The sequence below is a fragment of the Pantherophis guttatus genome, chromosome 6, assembly GCF_059756535.1.
Source record: "Pantherophis guttatus breed Tessera chromosome 6, ASM5975653v1, whole genome shotgun sequence".
Lineage (NCBI taxonomy): Eukaryota > Metazoa > Chordata > Lepidosauria > Squamata > Colubridae > Pantherophis > Pantherophis guttatus.
Genome location: NC_142068.1, coordinates 27516169 through 27534778, shown reverse-complemented (window position 1 = coordinate 27534778; position 18610 = coordinate 27516169). Strand labels below are relative to the sequence as shown.

Genomic DNA, 18610 nt, shown 5'->3' with positions numbered 1-18610 from the left:
ATCAGTTTGTAATTACTAGTTTCTAGACATTTCTTTAGGCTTCATCTAAAGCTTGAAGCACTTCAAGGCTATGTACATAGCATTAAAAAGTATAATAAAGCAGATAAAATCAGTAAAAATAATAAAGTGGAATGATGACAACTAAAAGCAACCTCCCAAAAATACTATTCAAGGAAAGCCAAATGTTTTTTTCAAGGGAAGGGAGAGAAGAGCTTTACAGAGTGGAAACTCATCCCAAATTGAAGGGTGGTTATTGAAAAAAGCCCTCATGGTTTATGCATAACCTTAAGGGCCAGGAATGCTTATAGCAAGTCAAAAGGACTCCTCTCAAAAAAAAAAAAAATAACATTGGGACTTATTGGTATGGGTAAAGATAGCCTTTTATGTAATCTGGATCAAGTTCATTGCAACGTTAAAGATTAAAATCATAACCATTTTAGAAATGCAGTATTACCAATCAGGCACATCTTGGGCAATAGCAGAAATTCATACAGACTGTTTCCAAAATAGAATTGAGAAGAATCAGAATATGTATCTATTTCCAACATTTATTTAGTTTACTCAGAAACACCATTCTCTAGATGGTTTACATAATATCATAAGACGTAATGCAATGTGTACTAATACAGAATAGTAGGACAATTATTTTTTAAAAGCTTGGGAGAATACTGAAATATTTATCTGCTACCAAAATGATTACATTAAAAAAAAATCCCAGTCAAAATCCCATTTAATATGAATGAATTGGTACTAACCAAAATGGTCAAAGAAAGTACACAGCCTAAAGCAGGAGTGTCAAATTCAAGGCACGTGGGCGAGATCCAGCCCATGGGGTGTTTAGATCTGGTCCGTAGGGCCACCCTGGAAACAGTGAAGGAGTGGCCTGCTGTGCCTCTGCCAGCGAAAACAGAGCTCAGGTGGGCCGCATATGGCAAAGAGTTGCAAGAGACCATCACAGCCAAAAACAGAGCTTGGGAGCCTGTTTTCTCTGGCAGAGTGCTCAGGCCACCACAGGTTCCCTGGACATGAGGGTATTGAGCTGGCCATTCCCACCCTGGCCATGCCCCCTCCACCGCCTCTGAGGTCAAACACAACCCTGATGCAGCCCTCAATGAAATTTGAGTTTGACACCCCTGACCAAAGCTTTGGAGTACAGATCTGTATTCTGTTGTGGAGCAATGTTTGGCACTAAACAAAGCTAGTCTCTATTTTCCAGTTTAAGAAAAAAATCTGTTTCTCAAAGAAATGTACTATGATAACAGCACTGTGATCTTCCTTCTGATATACCTGCAGATAACAAGCATTGTTCTATTTTCCCACATAAAAAATACACAACTCAAGTATGACATATTAGCCAAGCATAAAGGAACATTATTTAATCTTTTTCTATTAATAACCTACAATTGGCATTTAAAAACAGTTTCCAAGACTTATTTACTGAAAATAGAACATCTATGTAGATATTCCAGTATCCAATGCCAGGGTTGGACTTTCTTGAATTGGAAAACTGGATTTTTGTAATTTAAAACAAAACACTTTTTCTATAAATTTCCGGCATAAGAACACATATATTAACGGATCCATACATATATTTGCAGTAGCTAACCAGAGAGTGGTTTCTTTGCCTATGAATAATTGATTCTGTTTAGCACAATTCATACTTTGGCCACTTTGGCTAAGAGTATAAGGTACCCGAACAAAATGATAAGGGGCAAAACAGATGAAAAAAACAGCTACAATTATAAACACCTTACTTTTGGCTCTTTGTTTAATTTTACAGTCTGCTATCTTGGTTCTTTTATAAGAGCTATAAATCTTTTTAGCAATAATTACATAAAATAGAAGCATCAAAGTCAGCACGGTATAGAAGATGATTTGACAGATGTAATTGACAGCTTCATGCCATTTCAGTCCCAAGTCACTTTTCAACGAAGCACATTTCCTCACTGGGAGAGAGGTAGCCTCACGGTCTGTCAAAATCACATTGGGCAGGGAGAGGATGAAGAAAAAGAGCCAGACAGACCATGAAATCACTTTAGCTGAAGTGATCTTATGCAACCAGAACTTCCCAAAGGGCTGAATGATCTTGAGAAACCTATCTAAGGAAATAAGTCCAAGCAGCACAATGCTTATATACATGGTCTGGTAAAATATTACAGCTGAAAAACGACAAACAAATGTTTTAAGTTCCCAGAACCCTATTTCTGAGTCTGTGAGAATCTTGAAAGGCAGCATGAGAGTCATGATGGAATCGGAAACCACGGTGTTCTTAAGATACACAATGAAACTTGAAGTGGTTGGAATCTGAGAAAAAGCAACTATAGCCACACTGTTCAGTAGAAATCCCACAAGGAAAAGAATGCTGTACAAAATTGGAAATACAACATGAGATGTCCTGGTATCTCGGGGGCATTGCCCAGAGACGGATGTCCAGTTGGAAGCGTTGATACTTCCATTCATGGTTTAAGCAGGAATCTGGGGAAAATAATATTTATAGAAAGTAAGTACACATAAAGGTTTTACTTAAAAAACAAAGTACAAAAGCAAGAAGACTGGAAAGCACCTAGATTTTACAACAAAATAGAACCATTTTGGATTGCCAGGAGCAATACATACATTTTGATAGCATATATGACATTACATCATTTGGGATTTTTCATATCAAAAAAGAGGTTTAGTTTTCTATGTGGTTAAGAATTGTATGAACCCGGTTCTACACTTTGGTGCAAAGTGGACGGATGGGTGAATTTGCTCACATCGGAAAAATGATCTGAGGGTTTTTTCCCCCACAACCATAGAAAGCAAAGCAATTACATTATTTTTTGACTAACGTTACTTATAGATTATCATATACATTCAGCTCCAGGAATAGAAAATAGATTATTTAAGATAAAATAATAATAATAATAATTAAAAATTACTCACCAGTTTAAAAAAGCATAAAAGTAATGCTGGAAAGGCCTTTTCACTGGTTATCTGCTGGGTTTCATTTGGCAGAGACCTTGAAAAAAAAAGGTGCACAAGAAAATCCTGGCGTTTAGGTTAACTACTTGTGCAAAGAGTTATTCTTCCAATTAGGTAGACCTCCGAGCTGGAAAACTGCTTAAGGCTCAGAACCAGCAGTTTGGCTGAAGAAATGAACTGGCTGCACATTCTGTTTGGCTGTTTTTGTTTCCTAGAAAAGGAAGTTAAAAAGCCAAAGGTTTTGGTGGAAATTGTGATAATCCGACTTAATGAATTCACTTTAACAAAAGACAGGATGGAAACTGCATGCATACATTTGGACAGCTGCTAATGTTACACAAATGCCAAATGGGAAATGTGTTTGCCATATTTCTTAACCCATAGTCCCTCCCCCCCCCAAACAAAATTACGGATGTGCATTTGTGATACAAATATACATATCTGCATTAAACATACACTGAGAAGTTCAGGTAGAGCCAGTGAAAGAGTAAGCAAAACAAAAGCAATAAAATAATCCCATTGCATTTCTGAATACAATCTTTCCTTCTTTATAAGTGATTTCTGAGATTTTGTTGTACATATTTGTAAATGCCATCCTGAGAAGGTTCAAGATGGCTGGAAAAACAATCTATCTGAAGCAGAGAGCAGGATCTGTGCCTTTTCTCTAAACAGTAACCCCTCCTGAAGAACACTGTGCTGCATTCATGTATAGTTTTATGTGTATGATAGGATACAGTTGTTGGTTAAAAATTTGGTTGGTTTTCCTATACATTAGTGTGTTATGGGAACCCAGCCTTTACAATTAGTTCATGTTCAATGTTGTATGTGAGTCAAAAAAATGGGTTAACTTATTAAATGGTGAGCGTAATTTCTCTTTCACATCTGACTATATAGTTTTTATAAACAGCAGCATTTTTCTCTGTGGAAGGTCAGTGGGATTGAAGTCCTTGGGTTAGTTGAGTTTGTATCGTATTCCTACTTCAAACAGTAAATTAGATGATTAAATGGGGCAGTTTAGATAGCTCAGTATTAGTTTTTTTTTTATTACTGGCTTTTGAATTTTTACTGAGTTCCAAGTATGACATAAGCTGTACTTTAAGAAACTTCCTCTTTTCGTAAAAAGACAGATTCTGCTCTGCGCTTCAGACCAGATGGCTTCTTTGGAGCACAGCTATTGATAACTTGGGTGGCCTTAAAATTGTCACATTCTTTCATTTTCTTCCATATTCTCTCTTTCTAACCCATCCAATGGGACTGTTGTCACCATAAGTGAACAGAGAACACTATAAATTCCTCACAATTTCTTGAAGAAGTGAAATAAGAACAAATAATAAATATGATTTAGCCAACCAATCCTGATTTTGTCCAAATTATAAGGAATGCCTTTCCTTGAAATCTTTTTTTTTTTTTAATTTGATTTATATGCCGCCCTTCTCCGGAGACTCAGGGCGGCTTACAATGCGTTAAGCAATAGCCTTCATACTTTTGTATATTTATTCAAAGTCAGCTTATTGCCCCCACAAACTGGGTCCTCATTTAACCTACCTTAGAAAGGATGGAAAGCTGAGTCAACCTTGAGCCTGGTAAGATTCGAACCTGCAGTAATTGCAGGCAGCTGTGTTAATAACAGGGTGCTTTAGACCACTGTGCTACCAAGGCTGCATTGTATGCAGAAGTATTCCACATATGCACTGACTAGCGACCTATTAGTATTTTCTCAACTGAAAATCTCACAAGAGATGTTATACCCCATCCCAAATAAGTAAAATAAATTAATGAAATATTTCCTATGGAAATAACACATTTGAAAACTCTTTTAAAATTTTTATGACCTTAGGTATTTCTCTCTATAGCTTGATTAATAATAATAATAATAATAATAATAATAATAATAATAATAATAATAATAATAATAATGATGTTAATGATCCATAAGGCAAGAATAAAATTGCTTACCTCTCTGTGAAGAAGTACTGGACTGGCGTACTGGTAGTTTGAAATGTAGACAGAAAAACTTAGTTTCGTAAGCAGTTTTGCTGTAGGTTTGTTCCTCCTTTTTCACAAGCCTGGCTTCTCTCTCTCTAAAACATCTTCCCCACTTCCCTCTATCTGGATCAGATGTTACAAATCTCAAGAAAAATATTCAAACACAAAATATTTGGAAGTATCTTACTCAATATGAAGCTCTTTCTATCTACAGAAAAAGAAACACAGATGGCATGAAACATGGAACTGAGTTTGGCTAAACCTAACAACCAAGAAAAGAATGCTGGGAAAAACTGATAACAGGGGCAGGAAATAAGAAAAATAAGGAATAAGAAAATAAGAAAAAAATAAGAAATAAGAAAAAAATGGAATAATAATATCGAATGACTGTGTATTTTTGTGTGTTCTTTTCAATGATTATTTTTAATTGGTAGTTTTGAGGATTCTAAATAATGTAAGAAGTCTGTAGAACAGTGGATGTTGAATAGCAGTTTGTGTTCCATACAGTTGTAATGGCTAATGTCCACAGAGTGACTCAATTTTCTTTGTATTCTTTTCTGCTTGCCTTTATATTTTTAGTTCTGTACAAAGATTCTTATTTTGCATGACAGAAGATAACAATTTTTTCCATCAAAATACCTCCAATTGATGTTATTTACAAAATGACAGTGACCAATTTTTCTTTCTAGGTCACATAAAAATGTTTATGGAAATAAGTGGAAGTGTTGGTGGCACTGTAGAAAATGTTCTTTCCATTGACTAGTTCCAGAAAGTGAAAATCCTGTCCTGTGTCTCAGCAATACCTAAAGAAAGAGAAGCAGTGATGACAGAAGAACATTTTCAATTGTATCACCCTATTTTCAAAGTTCTCAAAATAATTTTACCGAAAGCAACATAATTTTTCCCCAATACCATCCATTGTATGTGCTTTTAGTATATGTTCATGTTATCCTGGTTTCCTAACTCCTTACCAAAAAGTGTATTTTACTGTACACTGTACCTTGGTCCTCACCATTAATTGGTTCTAGGAAGCATGATGAGTACCAAAAATTACAGGTACCAAACAATTTTTTCTCATAAGGACTAATGTAGTGAGTCACAAGCCAACTAGCCCTGACAAGTTCTACCTTGTGCATTGAATACCAAACAAATGATGAGTACTGGGACAATTTTTTTGCATCAAAATACATTGATTAACAAATTCAATGAGTTTCAAAGCAGTTGAGTACCACTGTATTTTTATGAGATTTTTAAATTTGTAAGCCATTGAGGAGCAGATGAAAGGGTGGCCAAATTAAAGCAGATAGTGAAGACAACCGCCATCCCACAACAACAATAAAAGACAATTGGATACAATATTTAGACTAAACAGCACCATTGTGCATTGAGTGGATAAAAATATCTGGCATGATGAATATATCTTTAATAAAAAATGAATAAAAAAAGAAAATATTAGGACAGGGACGGTAGGTACGCTGGTGCGCTTATGCACGCCCTTACAGACCTCCTAGGAATGGGGTGAGGCCTACAGGAGACAGTCTAAGGGTAAAGTTTTGGGGATTTGGGGAAGAAATCACAGAGTCAGGTAGTGCATTCCAGGCGTTGACAACTCTGTTACGGAAGTCGTATTTTCTGCAGTCTAGTTTGGATTGATTTACCATGAGCTTGTATCTATTGTGTGCTCTTGTATTGTTTTGGTTGAAGCTGAAGTATTCATTGGCTGGTAGGACATTGTAGCAGATGATTTTATGTATTTTAGGTCAGACCGAAGACGTCGAAGTTCTAAGTTGTCTAAGCCCAAAATTTCGAGTCTGGTGGCATAAGGTATTTTGTTGCGAGCAGAGGAGTGGAGGACTCTTCTTGAGAAATATCTCTGGACTCATTCAGTTGTATTAATGTCCAATATGCAGTGCGGTTCCAGACAGATGAGCTGTATTCAAGAATTGGTCTGGCAAAAAAAGTTTTGTATGCCCAAGTTTGCAGTTCAATATTACCGGAGAAGAAACCACGCAAGATTAGGTTAACAACTCTTAATGTTTAATGAATGACTGAGTTGTGTTCATTAGGATTTTTGAAGAATTTACTAAGAAGAGGGATATTAAATGTAGCCTAATTCTCCAAATATTTTTTTTAACTGAGGCTTTTGCAAAGATTTTGCATTTCTGTTTCTTCACATAAAAGTGAAACTATAATGGGTTTTTTTTGCATATTATTCAATGAAATAGGTATTACAGTACTTACAGATCAAGCAACAGATATTACAATGCATGTATTATTCAGGTTAGAAAACAACTACTGTGTCCTTGCAATAAGTTTCACCCTAAATGAACTTATAAACTTTGTTTATATCAATATTTCTATTCAAATCAGGTGGATTACAACCAGAGTTAGAAGGACTGCTTAGCTGACATCAAGCTGATATCCATCATGTTGTGATTAGGTTTTCATGTCTGTTTTTTAATTGGTTCCACTTGTGTCTTATTTCCTTTTGGGTGTTTTTTTTTTAAATATTCAAGCTACAACCTAGAACTGCTTTCATTTCCCATTTATTTAATTTCCTAATTCCTCTACCATTATTCTACACAGCAATTTCTTCAAGCAAAACAATGGTCAAAACTGTTCCCCAGTAATTTGTGAATTTGATAAATTAATTGCCCATCATGCAAACATATTATGCAAGATTTCTAAACCAGCTTCATATTGTGACTTGACATTTGATGTTTGTGACTTTTGCAATTGTAGTTTGCCATGATTGTCTTACTTATAATTTCCTACTTCACAGTTTTTTCAGTAATTAGTTAGCAATTGATTACCATTTTCATCTCAGTAAAATTCAGTTTTATATTGTGTGTTACATGACATCCATACCAGAATTATAATTAATTTATATATTTAAAAAAATGAAATTGAAGAACATGAAGACATTTATTCATCTTAAGAAAGCAATTTAGAAAAAAAAGGCTTACTAAGCAGATTTTTTTTTCTTTCTTTAAAAGACATATTTTCTGTTATGCAGGGTTTCCCCCCCAAAAAAATATTACATCATTTAACAAAAATAAATTATATAGGACATTATTTTATTTCTTAAATCATTTTTTTGAAGGCACTCAAACAGTAATTTATAAGATGCTTATTGATATAAAGTCCTGAAAAAAAATCTATGTGGTCACTAAATATCATAGATTTGATGGTACATAGTCAGACACTAATATATAGCAAATAAGATATTATTCTAAAGTAAAAATAATAGTATAGCCTTATAACGTAATACTTATAAAGTAATACTTATAGTAATGCTTATTATGTGTTCTTAAATACTTAATGGTAGTAGATTGTTATAAATAAAACTAGGTGCCTCTTTTCCATACTTTGGGGGAAATGATTTATAATAAATAACTGCCAGCATTATTTAGTTTTATTAACTAAATAAACTACCAAGTTATATATTAAAATTGCTTGGTTAGTTTACATACTGTAAGTACCCTATTTTTCAGAGTATAAGACACACTGGAGTATAAGACACACCTTAGTTTTTGGGGAGGAAAATAAGAAAAAAGCTGATTGGTGGGTGGATCAGCCTCCCAGAATACCCCCAATCAGCTGTTCCCAGAGGTGAATTTTAGCAACAGGTTCCTTGGTTGTGAGCTCTGTGCCTTGCTTTTTTTTTTTTTTTTTGCGTCTCTGAAACTTCTGAAACTCTGTTTCAGAAAAAACTTTTTTTCCTGCCTCTGAAAGCCTCCGAAACAGAGCTTCAGAACAAAAAGCCTCTGAAGCTCTGTTTGGGAGCTTCTTTTCTGAAGCTCTGTTTGGGGGCTTCTTTTCTGAAGTTTTGTTTCTGATGCTTTTTTCACCCTCTGAAACCTCTGTTTGAGAAGCTGGGTGTAGCTACATTCAGAGTATAAGCAGCACCCAGATTTTCACCCCCTTTTTGGGGGGGGGAAGTGTGTTTTATACTCTGAAAAATATGGTAATACAAGGAAGAGAGACTTCTAATTAATCCAGAAACAAAGGGCCCAAGGTGAAAAAAATTGATGCATCAATTGAGGCATCAATTTATGCCTTTCTGAAGGGAAAGGGAGTTGAAGGTGTTGATTATTAGAGTGTCTGGGAACTAGACCTTAAAAAGATATAAAGTTACTAATAGAAAATTCTGGATTGAAGATTTTGAAACATCTTTTTCTTTTTAAGTCTATAGGATTTCTGAGTGATGTCTACTTATCATTATCACTGAACTTCTTTAATAGTCATCTACTTTTTTGTATACTTAGTGCTCCCTGCCTTCCTCTAAAGAGCCTTTTTCTTTAAGTATACAGAATTTTTGTTCCTGTCCAATTCATTTTTTCTTAGTGTGAATCAATCTTTCTAGCTATGATATTAAAAGAAAATGCAGCAGCAATAATTCTGTAGCTGGTTGTTAGTATCATAGGCTATGTGCGATTCCTGATTTCTGTAAAACCAAGAATGACGAATTTCTATTAGAAAATATAACTTGCATCAGAGTGATGCAAACTATATTTGGCTAGGTTTTTTGTTTATCTACATTGGTGTCTCTTGATCTGTAGTTTCTCTACTATGATCCTCTGTTGTTTTCCTTAAACATTTATGCAAATTATTTAAAAGAGACTTTCTAAATGATTTGCAGAGGGCAAAATAAATGAATGGGTCTAAGCATGCATTCAAGGAAGTCAACCACAAAGTGGTCTCTTTTATGTAAAACAAAATATTCTGGGTTGAACACTGAAAAACATCTCTGGTTTGGCTCAGAGTATAAGGAATTCTAGCAAAATGGAAAGGAACAAAGCAGACAAAAAATACACCAATAATTATGAAAATCTTGATATTCACAGTCTTCTTGTTTGCCTTTCCCAAACGTCTTGTTCTTTTGTAAGAGTTGTACAGTTCCCGGCCAATGAGTATGTAGCATACAACTATGATAACAAAATTAATCCAGAAGATAAACTGGCAAATATATGCAACGATTTCATGCCATAGTAATCCTAAGGAAGATTTTAGATCAGCACATTTCTTCACATTCTCATATGTTGGTTTCTTGTCTGTCAAAATCATGTTTGGGAGGGAAACAGAAAACATGAAAACCCAGATAATTATAGACAAAATCTTGGCTGCTGGTACTTTGTCAATTCTTGATGATTTGAAAGGTTTGACAGTCTTCAAATATCGATCAATCGTTATAAGTCCAAAAAAAATAATGCTGATGTACATGGTGAAGTAAAATATGACCTGAGTCACCTTGCAAACAAATCCTCTCAATTTCCAGGAAGTCAGTTTTGCATCACTGAGAATTTTGAATGGAAACGTTAATACCATCAGAATGTCAGAAATCACTATGTTCTTGAGAAAGACAATGAAATTTGATTTGCTGGGGATCTGGAAAAAAACTCCCATGGCCAAGCCATTCATGATTATGCCAGTGAAGAAGATAATAGTATATAACAAAGGAAAGAGAACTTGATTCATCTTGCTATCTGTGGTGCAGTTGCTGCTGTTTTCAGGAGGGCTGTAGTCTAGTCCCATTGTAGCTTTAATTGCTTTCTACCAAAACAAAACAAGCACATTAGTCATAAATGTCAGCTATTTTAATTAATGCTTCAATCCAGTATTTTTAAATTCTCTCTGTATACAAGTAACAGCATGAATAGCTTTTTAATATAGAATTTATGGTATAGAATAGTGATGGCTAACCCTTTCCGGGCCGAATGCCCCAGCTTAACTCCGCCATGCATGCACATGCACCTTCTGCTGGCCAGCTGGTATTCACATCTCTGCTGCGCATACACAGAGGTAGGGCACATGTGGGGGGACTGTGCTGGGAGGGCAGGGCGCATGTGGGGGCCATGCACACCTGCGCGGGTGTGGGATGCATGGGGGGCACACACACATTGCATTTTGGGGGGTTGGGTGCGCACACATGCATTTGTGCATGTGTGCTCAGGCTTTGGGCACTCGGCCCATCACTGTCATGTTTGTTATGAATTCTAGGAACTGAAAATGCAACCCACATGGGAGGCATTAGTTTGGGAAAGGCATTGCTGAAAATAATCTGCATGTATAGGAATTACAAATTCAAGAAGACCCAATGAAATAATCTTGCAAATAAATAATTGGTAGTTAGGTATACAGCCCTGTAATTCAGAGAATAAGCATATAAAATACACCCTGTTTCAAGAACCCACATAACTCAGATTCTAAATGAAAAACTTCAACCAGTTTTATTGTTATAATGTGTTGCTCAGAAAGTAATGTACTCACATGGAAGAACAATATAATTAACTTGAAGGAATGTCAGTATAGTCAAAAAATAAAGAAATTATGATGGCAAAATCACTGGACTCGGAGACCTTTTAATAGGAATCCTAGTGCTGCATCTCTTTTATAAAACAAACAGAAAAAAACTCATTTTAGTCAGTTCAAGTCAAAAATTTTCCAGCTGCGTTATATATCTTTACTTTGATAGGCAAAGTTAATTAATGCAAGTGTAACTGGGCATACACAAATACACGTGAATGCTGTTTTGTCCATTTATTTCAAACACACGTATTTAAGACATGTTTATATTTAAGATACATCTTAAGTAAATGTTTGAAACCTCAGGATTTTATATATCTTGTCCAAAATAAACTGAAGTAAAAATGTGTTTACTTTTAGAAGACATAGAGTGAATTGTTGTTGGACTTCAGAACAACAGAAATATTTGTAGCTAGGATTTTACTTTCAACATTACAGAATTACAGCAAAACAAAACATCAATAATCAGAGGGTTTTAAAAGATTAAAATGTATATACCGAACTTTTTGCTTCTGCAAATCATATAGAAAGGTCTATTGAACAGAATGGAAATGCATACTAAAATTACAATGAAAAATATGAAATTACCTTAAATGTCTGGATTTTCCTTCATTGGAAAATTACCTTTCCTGGAAACAAGGGTTTCCTGATCTGTTTTCCTCTCTTTTTATTTTGGATTGACTGTTTGCTCCAAAATAAGACTTATATAGCAAACTCCATCAGCAGAGATTGTTCTTGCAAAACAGAAGTGTAAGAACTGAATGAGTCAGAACACATATGGGGAAGTAAAGGGTTTAATTTTACTTTTTCCCTTTAAACAGCTGGAATATAATCAATTAGAAAGCAGAGGGAGGGCTTGCTGTCCTGCATCATAATAATAGAAGGTTTTCTGATTAAGAAAATAATTTAAAAATATATTTTATAGCCTGGTGTCGTTATTCCTTTAGACTTGACTAGAAGAGCGCTCATGTAAGCTAGTAGAGTCTGGCACTAATCAAATCAAATTAAACAATAATTCTGAAAAACAACCAAAAATACTCACCATAATATAATTTAAAAGCTTTTGGCAGGGTAGCTCAACGACATTAGTGAAATGAATGGCTTTCTGATTAGTAAAAGATAAGAGTACCTCTTTTCAGAATGGATTCAATACTGTATTTTTTTATGCATTTTTTATTATTGTGAAGCCTTGTTTTAAGGTATAATCTGTTGTGCAAATTTATAAGCCCTGCACAAACCCCTGTTGATCAGAGTTATGATCTGCTAATATTTTATCATCATCAAGATGAATTTTCAAATTTTCGTTGAAATGAAGAATATTTGTGCATGGCTAACCATTATTATGTTGGTTGGCATTGTTGGAAGTTGTACATAGGAAGGCTTATGATGGAATATATGAAATATAATCTTATACATTCTGAAGAACCCTCCCAATCAGATTAAGAGTAGCCCCAGCTTGGGTTCACAAAAGGTTCAATGCATTTACTTTCTTTGAAATAATATTTAAAGACTACTGCTTCTAAATATAAAGGTCTTAACTTTTGTGTTCATTATATTTTTAAAGCCTCTCCTCTCCTCTCCCCCCACACCCCGTCTCCTCTCCTTTCCTCATATTCAATCCTGGTGACTTCCATGCAGTTTTCTTGGCAAGATTTCAGAAGTGGTCTTCCATTACTTTCTTGTACAACCAAAAATAACCAAGCTGGGTCCTGTGCTTAAGGGAGGACTAGAACCTGTGCCTTCCTCACTCCTGTTCTATCATCAGACTGCATGGCCTCGCTATATTATACTATATCATTGTTTTTAGTATGCATGAACTGAACATAAAGGTTTACTTGTATATATAGTAGTGATGGTGCTGGATTTGTACCTTTCCCCTGACTATTTTCTGTTAATTTCCTCTTCCATTGTGGTCTTCTACATTGGTTGAAGCATCCTGAAGATTTTGGGAATGTTCTAGGGCAGATGTCCCCAACCCCCAGTCTGTGACTCAGTAATGATATGCTGCCTGTTGGGAACGAGGCCATGCAAGCAGTGGATGAGCATGCAAACATTCATTTGCGCATGTCATGACATTAGGTTGCAAGCGCAAAACATCCCTCCTTACCCCACACCACTGCTGCTGCCCATCCACTGCCACTACTCCCAGTCTGCTAAGCCAGAAAGGTTAGGGACCACTGTTCTAGGCAAAATAAGGAACTTGCTTAAAATTATGTTGTTCTCATGCCTTTGCTTAAAATATTCAGTGGGTCAGAACTTTCATTACTGAAATAATGTCAAATCCAATATAATAGCTATTTTCAAGGGGTCTGCCTTTGCTATTCTAGTACCACAGATTAACTTTTACTTCCACAATTCCCAGACAATCAGTTCTTCATAGAAAAGCCATGCAGAAGTACTCTCTTATCATTAGAGTATCAATACTTTATTTGTCAATACCTTTTGTTTCTTTTCTGACTAACAGGATGAATCATCAAGTCATGAATATAACCAGCGCATGATACTTCTTTACGGAGTTGGAAAGGAACGTGAAGAGGCCAGGCATCAACTGAAGAAGATTACCCGAGATATTCTGAAAATCCTAAATAAGAAAAGCACTTCTGAAATGAGTGGTAATTAACTAACTGTTGATGCTTATTTTGCAGTGCATAGAATAGCACAGTTGTGGATTGAGAAGGGGTACCTTTATAAAGTTTGCAAGTTTTTAATGAGAATTACGCTTTTGAAAATAACTATTTTAAGACTGCTGTGAAGCATAACATATAAACCAATTATAAGTAGCTTGCAATTGTTTTTTATAACCAAAGTAGAAAATGTAAGCATATACTATAAATTCTTGTATATACTTACAAGAATTTACTGTATCATCCTGAAGCCACTTATATGAACTTTGTAAGATTGTAAATTGAAAAGCATGGTGTTTTGTTTTGTTTTTTTTTAAAAGAAGCTGGTTTTCCATACCAGATTGTAATGTAATTTCATATTCTTGATTCTGAAATATATTTAAATAGAGATGATTTTTTTAAAAATAAAATTTGCTTTTGATGTAACATATGACTTTTATTTACTGCAAAGCATAACAGACATATGTTTTAGGTGGCGATGAAGGGCAAAAAGTCAGGAAGAACAGACAAGAGGCATTTCCAACTTTAGAGACTGTATTTACAAAACTTCAGCAGCTCTCATACTTTGACCAGCATCAAGTGACAAGTCAGGTACTTCTAAGCTGCCATTGATGACAGAAATTGCATTGAAGTTAGAACGTAATATACTGTAATATACATGCAGTATAAAATGGAAATTGTGGAGAGGAAAAAAGTTCATCACAGGGAAAGAACTGCTAGATGAGTACAACAGGGCTAAATTAATGAATACAAATTTGTGTGTGTGTTTCTGGGTATACAAAAAAGATTGGCCTATGACGAGATGCTAGAAAATGGATTTTAGATGAGTGGGTGGTAATACCAAGAGAACATTTCAGACTAACCTACTAAACTTACTAACTTTTGAATCACATTTAATTGTTAATTCGTCTAGAAAGGGGGTGTCAAACTCAAGGCCTACGGGCTGGATCTGGCCCATGGGGTGGTTAGACCTGGCCCACAGGCCATCCTAGAAACAGCGAGGGACCAGCCTGTGGTGCCTCTGCCAGCGAAAATGGAGCTCCATTTTTGCTGGCAGAGTACTCGGGCCACCACAGGTGCCCCTGACACAAGTGACATCGAACTGGCCATGCCCACCCAGACCCCTGAGGTCAAACACAACCCTGATGCGGCCCTCAATGAAATTGAGTTTGACACCCCTGATCTAGAATACTTTAAATGGAGTTTCCCTATGTCATTTTAAATCACAGCTGCTAGGAACAACGTGTCTTGATTCATACTACAGACTTCACTAGAAAATTAGCCCTAGCCTGCATGTTTTGTGAATAGCTGGAGGTGCTTGCTTTGATGCCAAACACAAAAGAAAAGAGACACAGCAGCATTGCAAGCTTATTCCTGTAATACTTTAATTGTATTTCAGCAGTAGAATAGAGTGTAAATCAGACATTCTCACCACACTAAATCTTTATGGTGATGTTGAAACAAATTAAAAGAATGTAAAATTGTTCTAGGCCTGAGCTAGGAAGAATGTCAGTGCTGGTACATTTTTGTCTTTTTGGACAAAGGGTGGAAAGTCGAATTTTGTACTGACTGCAAAACTTAACTTAAGGAAAGTAGGGCAGGTTGGAGGAAGAAACAGCTGAAATTTGGAGAATGTCATTGTTAAACTTGGTGTGAGTTAAGATTCATGTTTTCCACTAAATACCATGAGAAAAGCATATAGAACTACCACAGAATAATTATGCAGGAATATTATAAAATTACAAAACTACAAAGAATGTCTGCAATTAGAATGGGGGCTAACTTTAAAATCTGCTTTTTAATAAAGTTATTAATTATTATTGTTTTGGATAGATAGAATTAGGTAACATTTGTACTTACGTTTCTACTTACAGCAAGAATAAATTTCACACAAATAGGTGAAGTAAAAATAATTTTGGATTTGGAAGAAGTAAACTCATGAATCAATGGCAAATCATTTCTATATTATGTTAGGCAAAATGTATCCATTAAATCAGGAGTTTAGCTTTATTTGAAAATTTAAAGTAATAATAATGTGATCTGTTGCAAGAAATCTGTTTAATTTCAGACAGTTGATTAGAATTATTTTGTTGCTTTGGAAATAACTAAATGTTATTTCTTATGACTATTTTATGCTCATCATTTAGATAAGTTTTCTAAATATAAACAACTGATTCTCACCTACTGCAAGCATTTTGATTTAAAGATAAACTTTAAAATCTAACAGATTCCTTAGATCCATCATATACTGCAATGGATATCTATCTATCTATCTATCTATCTATCTATCTATCTATCTATCTATCTATTATCTATCTATCTATCTATCTATCTATCTATCTATCTATCTATCTATTAATTTTTATCACTCCAGGCAGTGTTGATATATATTAAAATATCCTACCTACTGTAACATAGAATAAAATTCCAATCTCCCAACCTCATTAAAACACAGTATATTAAAAAAAAAATAGCAGCAGCTGAATGACCATTAATTTTTGAAACTTGCTTTCATGCCTATATATATATATCTTATGTATCCTCCCTGTAAAGGTACAGTATCAATTTTCTTACTTCTTCGTAGGGTTTATGTGTGTTTTTCTTCTAGCCAGGTTTTCCCTATGGGTGTGGCCTACTGATGAAAGCAAACAAGCTAGAAATGGATCTATTTAGGTCTCCCACCTAGCAGTTAGAGCTTGCTAGCTGTTAGAAAGGAAAAAAGCCCAGAACCGAGTAGATGTGATTCTACTGAGCTGGAGCTACAAAAAAACCTTGGTTACGTAGGGAAAACCTGGCTAGAAGAAAAACACACATAAACCCTACGAAGAAGTAAGAAAATTGATACTGTACCTTTACAGGGAGGATACATAAGATATGGGTGTGGCCTACTGATGAAAGCAAACGAGCTAGAAATGGATCTATTTAGGTCTCCCACCTAGCAGTTAGAGCTTGCTAGCTGTTAGAAAGGAAAAAAGCCCAGAACCGAGTAGATGTGATTCTACTGAGCTGGAGCTACAAAAAAAAACCTTGGATACGTAGGGAAAACCTGGCTAGAAGAAACACACACACACACACACACACACACACACACACACACACACACACACATATATTCATGCATATATGTATGATTTTGAGTCATTCTTGGTTCCTGGTGACATTCTAGAGAAGGACCTGCAGTTTTGTGTTGAATTATATTTTACCAACAAAGAAATAAAGGGAGAAGGCGCCTGGATTGGGACTGAAAGGCGAAAGCGGACGTAGTATACTCCGTCCCCTTAGTTGGGTAGACCAGGTTGCCCTGATAGACCAGTCTCACCGGAAAAAATACTTGACTTGCAGTTTTCTTTGCAACAATTTTCAGAACTGGTTTGCCATTGCCTACTTCCTAGGGCAAAGAGAGAGTGACTGGCCCTAGGTCATTCAGCTTTTTTTCTCCATAAAGCAGAACTGGAATGTACATTGTTCCCATTTTTTTAGCCCAGTGCTTTTAACCACTACATCAAACTGATTGTCATTTGAATTATTTAGATGGAAGAATACATTTCTATTCTCCCTAAAATAATTCTGGGCAAACAAGTAAAATGTCTTCCAGTTTCAAATCTGCTCCAAACAAGATAGGACCATAGTTTATTGTCCCATCTGGTATTATCTGGAAATCATTTCATCAATAAACAGAAGCCATGAAAATATACACTCAAGAAATAAATTCCTTTTAATACATCCAGCATCCACCTTTTTCCAGAGCTTCAAAGCATCAACTCATTCATGAAGCCTAATTTTCAGATACAGACTCTTTGTAGAAATTCAGTTGCACCTTGGGCTACAATTTGAAAGTCTGAATTAAATTCTCTATAATCTTATAATTCCATCCCACCCCTTACAGTTATGCATATATATGCTTGCTAATTCTTTGCTGTACTGGTTCCCACAATGCTTCACTTTGCTAATGGGTCTGTTTGTTTTTAAACAGATCTCCAACAATGTTCTGGAGCAGATTACTAATTTTGCATCAGGAACATCATACCATCTTCCACTAGCTCATCACATAGAATTTATCTTTGATCTAATGGAACCTGCTTTAAATATTAATGGACTTATTGACTTTGCTGTTCAGGTACCTGAAATGAAGTTTATATATACATATTTATTTAAACTATTTTATTCCAAGACCTTTTAAGAAAACTACAAAATATTTAAAACAATACTTTCAATAATTGGACAGAGACTTGCTAAGTTCCCCTCATTCCATTTTATTAATATGGAAGTCTCTCTCTCTCCTGCTGTTTTAAAACTCCTAGCCAGTTTTAAAGGAATAAATGCAATCCATAGAATGTTCACTTCCCAATCAGCAGAATTTTATTCTGCATGGACCACATTAGGATCTTATAAAATAATTACATGTTACAAGATAGAAGAAAAGAATTCATACCAAATTTAGCTGGCCAGCTTCAGACACTACAGCACTGGGCACCTGTGTCCATGGGGAGAGAGTGGGATCCAAAAAGGCAAAATAACAGTTGCAGCAGCATCCACTTTGCATGTTCATGTGTCATCAACCACATACAAATGTAGTGGGCTTTTTTTTTTGCCTCTTCCTGTGAATGCCAGTGATATTGTGATAGTGACTTTAACAATAAATTTGCAAATGCCAGTTTGCATGCATTCCAATAGCATGATAGCTTATTTCCATTCTCAGCTAAAATAAGGCAAAGTTTCTAGTACCTTTG

At 35.4% G+C, this 18610-nt stretch overlaps 3 protein-coding genes across 10 annotated transcripts in view; 1 reads left to right on the top strand and 2 right to left on the bottom strand.

The window, feature by feature from the left end:
- Window positions 1–18610, top strand: part of MED12L (mediator complex subunit 12L) — a 183660-nt gene that overhangs the window by 115217 nt on the left and 49833 nt on the right. For 5 of the 6 annotated variants that reach the window (XR_015728582.1, XM_034439220.3, XM_034439217.3 and 2 more), the window contains 3 exons: window positions 13721–13868; window positions 14353–14471; window positions 17854–17997. Coding sequence is in view for 5 of the 6 variants with exons in the window: in XM_034439220.3 (XP_034295111.2) it covers window positions 13721–13868; window positions 14353–14471; window positions 17854–17997 (411 nt within the window). In the remaining variant the exon portion in view is untranslated. The remainder of the gene's footprint in view (window positions 1–13720; window positions 13869–14352; window positions 14472–17853; window positions 17998–18610) is intronic. The other variant, XM_087872612.1, reaches the window with a different exon arrangement.
- On the bottom strand, window positions 531–5198 carry LOC117678278 (P2Y purinoceptor 13). 2 transcript variants are annotated; one of them, XM_034439228.3, is made up of 3 exons: window positions 4921–5198; window positions 2926–3175; window positions 531–2475 (listed from the first exon to the last, which is right to left on the bottom strand). In XM_034439228.3, the coding sequence occupies exon 3, from the start codon at window positions 2458–2460 to the stop codon at window positions 1453–1455; it is 1008 nt and encodes a 335-aa protein (XP_034295119.2). In that variant the 5' UTR covers window positions 2461–2475; window positions 2926–3175; window positions 4921–5198; the 3' UTR covers window positions 531–1452. The 2 variants fall into 2 exon arrangements, with proteins under 2 accessions (XP_034295119.2, XP_034295120.2); XM_034439229.3 differs by having other exon boundaries at window positions 2926–3001; window positions 4921–5023.
- Window positions 7857–12024, bottom strand: P2RY12 (purinergic receptor P2Y12). Of its 2 annotated transcripts, none has more exons than XM_034439233.3 (2): window positions 11845–12024; window positions 7857–10503 (listed from the first exon to the last, which is right to left on the bottom strand). In XM_034439233.3, exon 2 carries the CDS (start codon window positions 10483–10485, stop codon window positions 9487–9489), a length of 999 nt encoding a protein of 332 aa, XP_034295124.1. In that variant the 5' UTR covers window positions 10486–10503; window positions 11845–12024; the 3' UTR covers window positions 7857–9486. The 2 variants fall into 2 exon arrangements, with proteins under 2 accessions (XP_034295124.1, XP_034295122.1); XM_034439231.3 differs by lacking the exon at window positions 11845–12024 and adding an exon at window positions 11221–11308 and having other exon boundaries at window positions 9367–10503.

Bases quoted from the DNA above. Each gene is read 5' to 3' on its own strand.
- LOC117678278 (XM_034439228.3), bottom strand. From the start codon at position 2,460: ATGAATGGAAGTATCAACGCTTCCAACTGGACATCCGTCTCTGGGCAA.
- P2RY12 (XM_034439233.3), bottom strand. From the start codon at position 10,485: ATGGGACTAGACTACAGCCCTCCTGAAAACAGCAGCAACTGCACCACA.